General features: G+C 41.9%; 1 protein-coding gene across 1 annotated transcript in view; it reads left to right on the forward strand.

Annotated features, from left to right (window-relative positions):
• The window catches only part of TAF4 (TATA-box binding protein associated factor 4), a 66,092-nt gene that overhangs the window by 52,662 nt on the left and 544 nt on the right, over nucleotides 1-12,886 (forward strand). Inside the window, exon 16 of the mRNA XM_024199032.2 lies at nucleotides 11,896-12,886. This exon is cut by the window's right edge and continues 544 nt beyond it. Coding sequence (XP_024054800.2) covers nucleotides 11,896-12,063 — 168 coding nt within the window. The 3' untranslated portion in view covers nucleotides 12,064-12,886. The remainder of the gene's footprint in view (nucleotides 1-11,895) is intronic.

Raw genomic sequence — 12,886 nt, forward strand, 5'->3', positions numbered from 1 at the left:
TTACAGCTCTCAACATGAGGAATACCTACTTTCACATGGTGGAGAGGCCTAATCAGAACCTTTCTGCCGATAGAAAGCCTGTTCCTCAATGGGACTTGAATCTTGTTCTCTCAGTACTCACTTAAATTCCTTTTGAACCATTAGCTTTTTGCTCCATGTCTTTCCTGTCCATGAAGGTCTCATTCCTGGTAGCTCTCACCTCAGCCACGGGGGTTGGTGAGCTTGGAGTGTTAATGGCAGATCCTCCTTATGCTACATTCCATAAGGATAAAGTCTCATAATGTTTTTACCCTCTAAATTCACCCACAAAGCAGTCTGTGAACCCATTAGTTCACACTTGTGTTCTTTCAAAGACCTCTCTCATCCTCAGAAGAAAGGAGGCTCCATTCCCTCAACGTTCAACGAGCCTTAGCCTTTTACCTGCAGAGAACAAAACTGATCAGGAAGCCTCCTAGACTATTTGTCGCTGTAGCGGAAAGGGTCAGGCTAGATGCTCTCAAGGAATCTTAAAATGCATCTCAAGCTGTATTTTGCTCTGTCTAATCTTCCAACTCCTCTTGGGGTAAGAGCTTATTCCACAAGAGTGAAAGCGATCTCTGTGGCATCATTTCAAGAGGTGTATCTACTTGACATTAGCAAGGCAGCTACATGGTGCTCCATCGACACCTTTGTTGAGACACTGTGCCTTGGTACAGGACTGCTCTGCTGATTATATCTTTAGGAATGGCAGTCCTTTGTTGTACTCTGCCATTTACAACCTCCCACCCACCTCCTATTTGAGTACTGCTTGTCAATCACCCACAGTGGAATACATGCAGGGACTAGAACTTGAAGAGAAAGTTATTTACCTTTTATAGTAACTGGAGGTTCTTTGAGATGTGCGATCCCTATTTGTATTCCACTACCTTCTGTCTTTCCCATCTGTTTTGGATCTTCTCTGATTCGTGGTAGAGAAGGAACTGGAGAGGTGGCTGGCCCACCGCACACCATCTACTGAGTCAGAGGCATGAGGTGAGCCAGGGCATATGGTGCAGACCAACGGACACTGCTTTCAAAATTCTCCAGCTGTGTGTGCATGGGGTGTGTGTGTACAGATAGGGAACTACACATCTTGAAGAATCTCCAGTTACTATAAGGTGAGTAACTTCCTCTTCGAGCAGTTAATGCCATTGGGAACCACTGCCATGCGAAAATGACTAAGCAAGGTAGTTTGAAATCATGACTAAATTAGGCAGCAGGAACATCTATAAAATCGACATGGTTTCTAAATATTTACTAGCCAATTTTTTACAATTTTGGACTAACCCTAGTTTTTGCTGACATTAAGGACAATCGATTCAATCATTTTTTTTGTAGTTAAAACTTTAACTGTTCAATTGTGTTTTCTGCCAGGCACAGTTGCACTAGGTTTGGGGGCGGGAGGGAGGAGAAGTTGCTGGAGAGAATTAAGTTTGACTTTGTCAGCAGTGTACTCCATTTTTGGTAACTGTCTGTGCTCTATGCTCTGGTGCATTTGCAGACTTGTTAATAAACAGGAAATAGAGTCAGTGTTTCCTGTTGAAAGTACAATTTCTGTAATTCTTTTAAGCATTACAACTTCTTGGAGTTGGCACAGTTTTAAGGGTTTGCTCTGTAATTTTTGACTTGTGGATGGCATAGAGGTTGCTCTCTAACTGATGGTTCATGCAAAACTGATAGTAGCATACAAACAGTTAAATAGTTCTTCCTATATATCACTTTCTGTATTAAGCATCCCATGTTCTTTACTGGTAAGCTAATTTGCATGAAAATAAGACCTTTGTTTCAGAATAGCTCATCTTCTTCTTATGTATTTTATTCTGCTTTTGAAGTAATAATTCTATGACATGATACTATATTATAACATCAAATTGGTTATGCAACAAATATGATAGTAGTAAATGACATTTTGACCCATTAAAGCACAGGCAACTTTTATTTGTATCTATCATGTTAAGCACCTTTTGACAGAAGTATATTAGTGTTCAGGTTTATTAAAATACATAAATTAGGGAGAAAAGAATTTATATAAAAATCTAAGCCAATAAAGATATATGGGTCAATTATAACAGTATAAACACAACAGTAAAAATTGCAAGATGCTACATTCTTATCTAAGACTATAAAAATTAATGTGCTCTGAGAAATATGTAATTAAAACATATGATTATCATGATGTGCAGGAATAGAGTCACTGGGACATGCAGTTACAATGTTGGCACTACCTATTTCTGCTGTGCAACCTCATCTTAGTGCCATCTAGGTTATGGAATATATTTTACATTCACTGGGAATACCTGATGTATTCTAACTAAATCTGGCTAATTTAGTTGTCTCAGATTAATCAGTTACTCGTTAACCAATTAGAAACAGGTTCCCTTAGAAATCTAATCTTTTGTCTGATTAATTAAGAACCAGCTGCTTTTGATGTGATTCACAGCTGTGCCTTTGCTGTGTTTCACTTGACATTTTTAAATTGAGCTCCACTTGTCACCATTTATATACAGTTTGTAGTTAGGGCATATTACAAGAAGTGTGGAAAATAAGGTTTGTCACTACTTAGACACAGTTTTGTAAATGTGAGCTTTTGATGTTAAAGGAATTCTGAATCTTAATTACATTTAAAGTCACCTCTACGTAGTAATTGTAGTGTTACAGAATTCAGTAATACAGATTGCAGTCGGGTTAGGTATTTCATACCTGACTAGTTCATTTAATTAAAAGTTAGCAAAAATATCTTCTTAATGCCTTGTATGCCACAACTCAAACATTTGTGGCCACACCTTTTACAGTGTTAACCTCTATATATTTTGTAATACAGGTGTCACTTTCCTTACCTTTTAAAATGTGGTCCTAAGTATTTAAGAGCCTAAAAATGCAGGTAGGCACCTACTAGGAACATCAGAAGTGTCTAACCTGCACTAGGTGCCTATCTGCATCTTAAGGCTCCTAAACACCTCTGAAAATCCGGCCCTTTAGTCCTGTAATTAGGATAATTATTTAGCTGGTGAGCCAATGAACATTGTTAATCTGCTTGAAAAGCACAAGTCTGATTTCATGATTAGAATTGTATGGAACTGGGAAGAGCTGCACTGAACAGTATAAAGTACCTGCAAGGGAACACTAATCTCAAACACATTAGTTTCTTAATCAATAATGTAGTGTGAGCATGAATATATTGCTTTGCCGTCTAGAGGATTGTATTACAGTCCATTTCTCAGTATCTCATTCACATGGCTTTAAATTAGTATAATTTTTCTTGAATCTTTAATGTACTACATTTTCTCCAGAACATACCCTATAGTTTCATTTAAAAAAAAAAAAGATATAGCTGATGTTTGAACCCACCAGTGGAACATACTTGAGACCTTTGTAATGTGTTATTTGGTACTATAGTGATATAGGAAAATGACTATTTACCTATAAGCACGTTATAAACAGAATATGCTGTTTGCAGTATTCCAATAAAACATTGCTGCCTTTCAAATAAAGTAATATGAAATGGTAACAAAATATATAAAATGAAAATCTGCTCTCTGCTTTTTTTAAAAATAATTCTTAGCAAACAGACTTGTAAAAGTGTAGTGCATTTCCATCCCACCTGCAAGGTTATTTTGATGTATTTTAGAAGCGTTTATTATACAGCAGCAGCAGCAGTCAAGACAATAAAGCCTTTTTAAAATTAAGGCACAAGCAGACTTCTTGGCCTATGAATGCCATCTGCTGGTCATAGCTTGTCCCCACATATATCTGAATGTTTTTAGCCTGTAACAAGGAAACACTTGACATCCATCCATGTGTACCAGCCTATTTTTCTAGTCCAGTTATTCACACAAGCGCCAGTATTTTATTTCCATATAACTGGTAATATTAAATTCATTTGACAAATTTTTTAATAGTAAGGCATTTTATGGAAAGTTGTTTGCTTTTGCTGTTCATATTTATTGACAGCACAATGTAAATCAGTGAGCTTTAAAATGATGTATTGCATTTTACTGTGGCTTGCTGTAACATTTTAAACATGTGACTATTCTGGTCTCAGTATTATATTTAATTATAGCATAACGTTTCCCCCTAATTTTTTCTCTACTGCTATATTTAATATAATTTTGCCTTTTAAAGCCTCTTTACATTGTAGCATTGGCACTTTCTCTGCCATTCCCAGGCTTTCTCCAATGGGGTCCTTAATTTTTACCTGGCTTCTTCTTGCCCCTTTTTCCTATTCTTATTACTGTATATGTGTCTTCATGTTGTCTTGGGTCTAAGAAGCATGCTCTTCCCACTGCAGCCAAACCAGTATTTAATCACACAGAAACTCTCTATTGCAGAGAGTTAGCGCAACAGCCTCTCTTTCCTCTCTGGAGACTTGTCCGTAAAATAAACTGGTGTTCTTCTTTGAATGTGTCAGCGTGGATCTCAGGGTAGGTGTGCGTGCGCGTCATGCATGTGAGATTGGATTTTTTTGAATAGCAGTGTCCGGTGGAGCCTGACATGCATCCAGTGCAGCCTCGTGTTTCCATTCAAGGGCCTAAGGGACAGAGCAGTCACAACCCTCCTGCGTTTCCTTTTTCCCATTGCACTGCCACAAGTGGTATCTGGTGAGTGTCCAACCTGCTACCTTTCTTTGCTTCAAACGGAATCGAGAAGATGAGGTTGAAGAAATACTACTTGACCCTCCTCTTTGATTTATTCACTAATTTGGATGTTTTCCACACACAAAAATGTGTACCCTCTGATTACTTCCCTGGACGGTGGGGTAAGACATCTCATGCCAACTGCCAAGGTAGTGTCTAAACCATCAGGATTTAAGCCCGACCTGACGCAGAGTGGACTCATTCCTCTCATTAAAGCATGTAGCCAATGCCTTTTCTGTCTGGGAGAGAACCACCTCCGTGAGAAGTGCTTGGTGTGTAAATCTTCCTCATTGAGGACTCGCAAGTCAAGGGACACGTGGCTGAAACTACACCTGCTTGATCAATTGATGGACGTCACCTTAGACCCAGTTTCAAGGAACCCAAAGGGTTATCCTCAGCGAGTGCTCCTCCAAGCAGAGAGACACCACGGCATGATCTAGCAATGAAAGGAAGGTAGACAGGACAGTTCTGGTAAAACTGATACCAGCCACATCCATGATGATCACACTGGTACCAGGGCTGTCCGCATCAGGCACTGCTGTCTCAAGACTGAAGCAGGCTATCACTTCCACACTCGTACCATCAGAGTTGGCATTGGCCGCTCTGGGACTGATGACCTCATCGGATCTGACGCTGGTGCTCAGTATAAGGGTGACACACTGTCCCAAACATTAAGGAGTGATGCATCGTTCGCCCTCTAAGGTTAGGGCACCTAAGTAATCTGCCAAGGGAGTGGCAATGAGTAAGCTGGCACTGTAGGCATCAGCACCGATGAAAGTGCCAGCAGCTGCAAGGATTATGGGATTGAGGTACACCCTTCAAGATCTCCATCCAGAGACATCAATGATATCAATGCAGCGACGGGCCCACAACTGAAGCTGGACATTACTCCTCAGCACAACTATTTGAGGAATACTATTTCTCATCACCAGACTGCACTTTCTCCCCAGTGTTGAGCAGGGATGTCTCCCCATTACAGTCTGAGAGCAACCCTAGATCAGTACCAGAGATCCTCTCCTAGCACAGCCACAAATTAGACAAATGACATCGGGCTGACCAGCTGCAGCTGCGCCAGTGAACAGTGTGAAGTTGCATATGAACATCCTGGAGCTATTCCACTGTGGCTGGCTGAGGAAGCTACAGGACCTTGGACAGCACAGTGCTGGCAGAGACCCGGGGAAGCGAGAAGGACCTCCAGGCTGGCTGCTGGGACTCATCCAGAACAAGGCTCTGAGGTAAGGGTGAAGAATGTGCTAGAGCCGTGGGGAAATGGCCAAGGGAAGCGTAGCCACGATGCAGTTTAGTTAAAGAGATGTGGTGGACAGCTGCTATGTAGAGGGCCCCTGGGCTGGGACCTGGAGTAGTTGGTGAGTCTGGGTCCTCTCCCCCCCCCCCCCCAGCCCCCCCCTTCGCCACACTAGCCACTGGGAAAGTGGCCTGGACCTTGATGCACCCCAGAAGGGGAACTGAAATCTTTTAGTGGTCCAGTGGGAGAGTTGGGACCCGAAAGGCGAGCGATATTTCCTCCGGGGAGGGGAGCCCTGAAGTACGGCTCGATACCAGGGCCGAGACCATTTATAGACTGCGGGACTAATTAAGGACCTAAGCCCAAGGAGGGCTACCGGGAGAGAGGGTGCAGGCAGGCATGCACTTGAACAGGGGGCACTCATGAGAGGTGAGTGTACCCCATTATAGGCCCATATTCCATCTTTGGGAATTTCTCCTGATAGGTTAGTTTGCCACCAAGGGCTGTGCCAAGTCTCAGAACTTTAGCTCCAGAGGCAGATGCATCTGGTAACCATGCTGGATTCTTTCCTACTATAGTAGAACAGGGCTGCTCTATGCCTTTCCACCAATTCCCTGACTCCTAGGGTAATCTGCAAGATCAGGAGAGACAAAGCCATGGCCATTCACATTGCCTCTGATTGGCAGAGGCAGTTTTGGTTGACAGATCTCTTGCAAATATCCATTTAGCATCCATTCCAGCTCCTGGACTGTTTGGATCTGATCTCTCAGCACCGCAGCCCCACCCAGACCTGGAGTTGCTGCCCCTGACAGCATGGGCTGTTGGTTAACTACTATGGACAGAGATGGCTCCCTACAGGACCAGAAAATTCTGGTTCAGCATGAAGATAACTACCAGACTGATGTACTCCTTGAAATGGAAGAGGTTCCTAGTAAGGTGTGGACCTGGCCCAGGACTTGATACTGACAATCCTCTGCTTACTGTAACACTTGAAACAGTAATTTAATCTTTCCACCTGCCTGTACATTAGTGATCAATCTTTCTCAACCCACAGTATCAGTTTCTCAAGAGATTCTTGCACACTTGCTTACTGGTCAGAGAATCTGCTCCGGGGCAGACTGAACCAGATTTGGCAGTCCTCCAGCCAAGCTGCTTAGAATGTTTCCTACATCACCTCTCTCTGAAGATGGTGAAAGTGATCAAGATTCTAGGGAAGGGAAGGAGTGAGAGCAGCAAATAAGGATGATGGACTTCAACAAAGTCATAGAACTGGTGGGTAAGGTCCCATAGGAAGAAAATCTTAAGAGATAAAAGTAGTTCAGGAGAGCTTGCAGTTTCTCAAGAAGACCGAAGTAAAGGCACAAAACTGCAAACTATCCCAATGCAAAGGAAAGATAGAAAGAACAGTAAGAAGCCAATATGGCTCCACCAGGAGCTCTTTAATGACCTGAAAATTGAAAAAGAATCCTACAAAAAGTAGAAACGTGGACAAATTGCTAAGGGGGAGTACAAAAGAATAGCACAAGCATATAGTGACAAAATAAAAAAGACTAAGGCACAAAATGAGTTACACCTAGCATGGAACATAAAAGGCAACAAGGAGAAGTTCTACAAGTACATTAGGAGCAAGAGAAAGAAGGGAAATGTAGATCCTCTACTTAGTGGGACAGGAGATCAAATATCTGACTACATTGAAAAGGCTGAGGTGAAATGTGGAGATATACCTAAGAAGTCATCGAGTCCAGCCCCCTGCCTTCACTAGCAGGACCAAGTACTGATTTTTGCCCCAGATCCCTAAGTGGCCCCCTCAAGGATTGAGCTCACAACCCTGGGTTTAGCAGGCCAATGCTCAAACCACTGAGCTATCCCTCCCCCCCCATCTTAATGCCCCGTGTTTAATGCCTATTTTGCTTCAGCCTTCACTTAAGGGCATGTACACACTACCACCTATGTTGGTATAACTTATGTCGCTCAGGTGTGAATAAGCCATCCCCCGAGTGATGCAAGTTACACCGACCTAAGCGCTGGTGTGGACAGTGCTATGTCGGCAGGAGAGTTTCTTCCACCAACATAGCTACCACCTCTTGCAGAGATGGTTTTATTATGCTGACAAGAGAGCTCTTTCTCCTGGAGATGTGCTACATTTGCACTGCTGTAGTGCTTCTAGTATAGACTAGCCCTTAAAAGGTGAATAGTGATCACGTACTCAACACAATTAATATTAACAACAGGGAAGGAATGCAAGCCAAATAGGAAAAGAAAAGGTTAAAGAATATCTAGGTAGGTTAGATGCATTCAAGTCATCACACCCTGATGAAATTTATCCTCAGATACTTAAGGAACTAGCTGAAACAATCTTAGAACTGTTAGGAATTATTTCAAGAACTCATGGACGATGGGTGAGATCCCAGAGGGATGACAAAGGGCAAACACAGTACCTATCTTTAAAAAGGGAAACAAAGAAAATCCAGGGAGTTATAGAGCAGTCAGCCTAACTTTGATACCTGGAAAGATACTGGAACAAATAAACAATTTAATTGGTAAGCACCTACGGGATCATAGGGTTATAAGGAATAGCTAGCATGGATTTATCAAGTACAAATTATGCCAAACCAGCCCAGCTTCCTCTTTGACAGTGCATAGAGGGGAAGCAGGAGGCAGGAGAGATCGATTTTTTTTTTTTTATTATTTAGGCTTTTGACACAGTCCCACATTACATTCTCATAAGTAAACTAGGGAAATGTGGTCTAGATTAAATTAATAAGTAGGCTTGGTAGAATTTGATTTTTATTTTTTTATAATTGACAGATATTGATAGTTATTTTGAAGCATTTTTTTCTATTTTTATCTATTGAAATTTTCACAGTTGAGGGAAATTGAGTCTGTGACAGGGGGCTGTTAGCATCTACAAATAGAGCCCTTTGGAAGCCAGCACCCAGGTAACTTAGCTCACTAAGGGCATCAGATGGGGTTAGAGTAGGAGGGAGTTGAGTAGTTTGAGCAGGTTTGGAAGAACAGAAGTGATCACTTGCACCTGTAGAGAACCTAATGAGCTTGTGAGGTAATTAGCTCACCACGTGGGTAGCTGCGAGAAGAAGGCAGTATAAAGGGCTGGAGGTGTTTAAAAATAAGTTGGACAAAACACCTGTCAGGGATAGTCTAGTTTACTTGGTTCTGCCTCAGTGCAGGGGGCTGGACTTAATGACCCCTCAAGATCCCTTCCAGCCCTACATGTCGTCTGATTCCTGCTAGATATTGTTTCAGACAGGAGAGTGAGTGAGCTTCAGGTACTTATGGCTGTGTAACATTGTAACCATGTAACATTCCATAGGGACAAAGTAGTGCTGAGACCGTCTCCAAAATTTATTTGGAAGGTAGTCTTGGAACTTGATCTGAACCAGTGAGGTAAGTTGATTTGCCTTCTTCCTGAAGCCACACTTGACACCAGGAGGAAAAACTACATGCACTTGATGTTTCCAGGACTTCACTTTATTATATTGACAGGACCAGACCATTGAGACTGTGGGCAATAAGCTGCCAGGATGTAGCCAGACATTCTAAAGGTAAAGCTATCTCTTCACAGAGGATATCAAAATGGCTAACACAATGTCTCTCATTGTTACCAGCTGGCTGGTGCACCTTTCCTACTAAACATCAAGACCACTCCACCAGAGCACCAGCAACATTGTCTGCTTGCTTCTGGAATGTGCCAGTATTGGAGATCTGTAAGGCAACAACATGGAGTAAGCCACTGATCGTTTGTCAAATACTATGCCTTGGACTTAGCTTGTAGGTCAGATGCCAACCTTGGGAGAACAGTACTACAGTCATTGTTCAACTGATGCAGCTGGAGCTCCTCACTTCCACCATCCTGAGGGCACACGTAATGCTCACTCACCACCCACTTCCAGTGGGATCCACACTGACACCTACTCAAACTGTTACCCTACAGTAACTATGGTTCTTTGAGATGTTGTAGTCAGTGTGGATCCCACAACCTGCCCTCCATCCCCACTTCTTGGAGTCCTTGGCTACCATGGGCTTCTAATTGAAAGGGAACTGGGGGAGGGTCGTGGTCACTTCGCTCTTTATGCCCTCACGTGGCATCAGATGAAGGAGTGCCCTGCTGAATAGTGTTTAAAAAAAAACAAAACCCAATCTCACGCACCTGTGATGCATGCACTCCAGCAGGGGGAGCCATACTGACAACAGCATCTTGAAGAACCATAGGTGCTGTAGGGTAAGTAACTATTCTTTAGTTAAATCTGTCTTCTGTTCCCCACTTTTGTGTTTTAAATAAATTCCACCTGACTAATCCGTACACAGGATACCAAGCAGGTTGTGATATTTGGTGGGAAGAGTTGAAGCTAACCTGACAGTGAACTTTCAAGAAAAGTTAATCTAAAAACCAAAAGCACCTGGGTGACTCGAGCTTAAATCCCATTGAAAGTCAATAGGAATTAATCTCCTAAGGGTGAGATTTTGTGCTGCACCTCAGAGGAGGAGGGTGGCAGCAGCAGTGGGCTAAGGTGCTTTGCCTTCCTGATCATGGGCTGTTCTGGTGCCCCTGGCATAACGTACACAGCCCTGGGGGCCTTTCTAAGTTATGTCAGCCTGTCCCCCACTGACCTGTGGGCCAGGACCTGCCCCGACACACCCTGCCTTCAGCACACCCAGGCTTGTGAAGGGGTCCTCAGAAGGCAGCTTTTATGGCAGACTTCTGTAGTCCCTGCATTGGGGGAATTCTCCCCGCCAGACACAAGTCTTTAGGGACCTTTTACCACAAAGGTCCTTTTACCCTGTGTAAAGGGATTGGAGTGGGGGTCAGGATCTCATCCTAAGTCAATTTTTAAAATGGGACTGCGGAGCCTAAGTCACTCAGGCACTTCTGAAAACTTTATTTTATAGCTACATCTGTGCAGTACCAGTATCTGCTAAAGAGTGTTTAAGGACATGATTTGAATAGCGTTTCCCAACAGATGATGTGGACAATAAAAGAACTAGACTTTTTTTGCAGGTTGTATACTAGAACAATGGGTGCTTCAGTCTGCTAACTGAGCTATGCTGCTGTTTGAAAACAAAATATCTCCCCTGTCTAATTGTTACCCCAAATTTGACATTCCTGCATATGCCCCAGAATTTGAAAGTACTGCAGTCAGCAACTTTGTATGTTTAGCGACTACCAGTTGAAAACCAAACATCACATAGCTAAGAAAATCTTAGGCCCTGAGAGGCAAGGCCAAATAGCTGCATGTTTGCAGTTTTGCTATCAGAATGGGAGCATGGGATAAAAAGTGAACATATTGTGAAAATAGAAGGAATGTTTGGATGGCCAACCTTGGTCTTGAGCGCCTCTGATATGTAAGTTTTTTTTTTATTGTTTTGATAAGCGATGAATAGTTTTTGCTGAAATTAGGAGAATTGGTGACTCCATAGGAGTCACTATAGGTTATGTGCTTTGTTTGAAGTTAGTTATAAAAGATTAGACGAAAGAATTTGCTTTGGAGCAGTCTGAAGACACTTTCTTTGGGCAAGGATCTGACAGCTAAGTTCCCCAGCAGCTAGATGGAAGGAGGGCCCCCCCCGAAGCCTGGCTGCTGATCCCTCAAAATCATCTAACTTTAGATAAATACTAATGTTTTGAAATGCTCTATACCTACTGCAACTGTGTGTGTGCGCGCGTGCTTAAGATGTAATAAAGCAGTTTTAGATAAAAACACTCTGGCTTGTATCAATTGTATATCAGACGGATGAGCTGTGCCCCCGTTGAGTTATTCCTGACGACGCCTGGAGAGAAACAGTTACGTTACCACAGTTTGAGGTTCTGAAAACCTTGGGTAACATAATGGCATACAGTACTGGATAAATTCCTGTGAGAAGTCCCTCGCTTTATATCACACACATTTGTTGTTTGTAGAACTGTCACAAGTTCTTGTCACAAAACATTCTCTGTGGATGTTTAAAAGTTCTGACTCTAGCTTTTCTTCTCACCTCCAGGGGTCCAGTACAAGTACACCAGTCCCAGGCAGCTCTGGAGTCGGAACAACCAGACCGTTTACGCGACAAAGGATAACGCGGGTGAACCTCAGGGACCTCATATTTTGTTTAGAAAATGAGCGAGAGACAAGCCATTCACTATTGCTATACAAAGCATTCCTTAAGTAAAATGGAAAAGATCAAGGTATTTTTGACGGAGAGACGCCTGAGGACATTTTTTATATATTTGCAGATTACGCCTTTTTGTAACAAGCAAATGGGATATTGTTTCAAAAACAACCACCTCTTTACATGGAACAGTTTTTTATTCTTGTTTATAAAAAAAACTCTTCAGTACAAGAGAAATACATTTCTTTAACAGTGAGGATACTTACAAGGCCTGTGGATACTATAAATGGACAATTAAACTTAACTCATCTCTTGATTGAGTGGCCTTCTTGCCAAACAAGCCATATATAAAGACTGATGGAATCGTTTAGCAAATAACTAGCTACCCTTTGTCATACCTGTAGCAGTTTCAACATTAATTGTGCATTTTAGTTCAGTTTTACTTAACTAAATTGATTATATAGGTATATGTCTACAGCAGATGACCTCATTTCATTTAGCTTTTTTTAAACAGTCAGTTAGCAAAGCAAACTGATTTTTAAGAATATTTATCTTTCCCCAAAACGTTCAAATTCTAGAGGGATATACAATTAATTGAAACATAACCTCAATTTTTAATCACATTATTGCTTATTAGAGGCCCTGAAATCCCATAAAGGAGGGTTACTTCTGAATGTTTTTATCAGCATCTGTAAAAATGCATTTTATTTGCTATAGTTTGTAAAGCTGTAAAGTTTGAAAAAAGAAAAAAGGAAAAAAAAAGAAAAAGAGAAAAACCTTTTCAGCATAAATATATTTTACTTGCACTGTGTTTTTAGCTAAAGTGAAAGCTTAGATTAAATAAAATCAAAGTTGAGAGGAATCATCAAAAAGACTCTTTCTC

Source organism: Terrapene carolina, unplaced genomic scaffold (assembly GCF_002925995.2).
Source record: "Terrapene carolina triunguis isolate 2854851 unplaced genomic scaffold, T_m_triunguis-2.0 Scaffold130, whole genome shotgun sequence".
NCBI lineage: Eukaryota > Metazoa > Chordata > Testudines > Emydidae > Terrapene > Terrapene triunguis.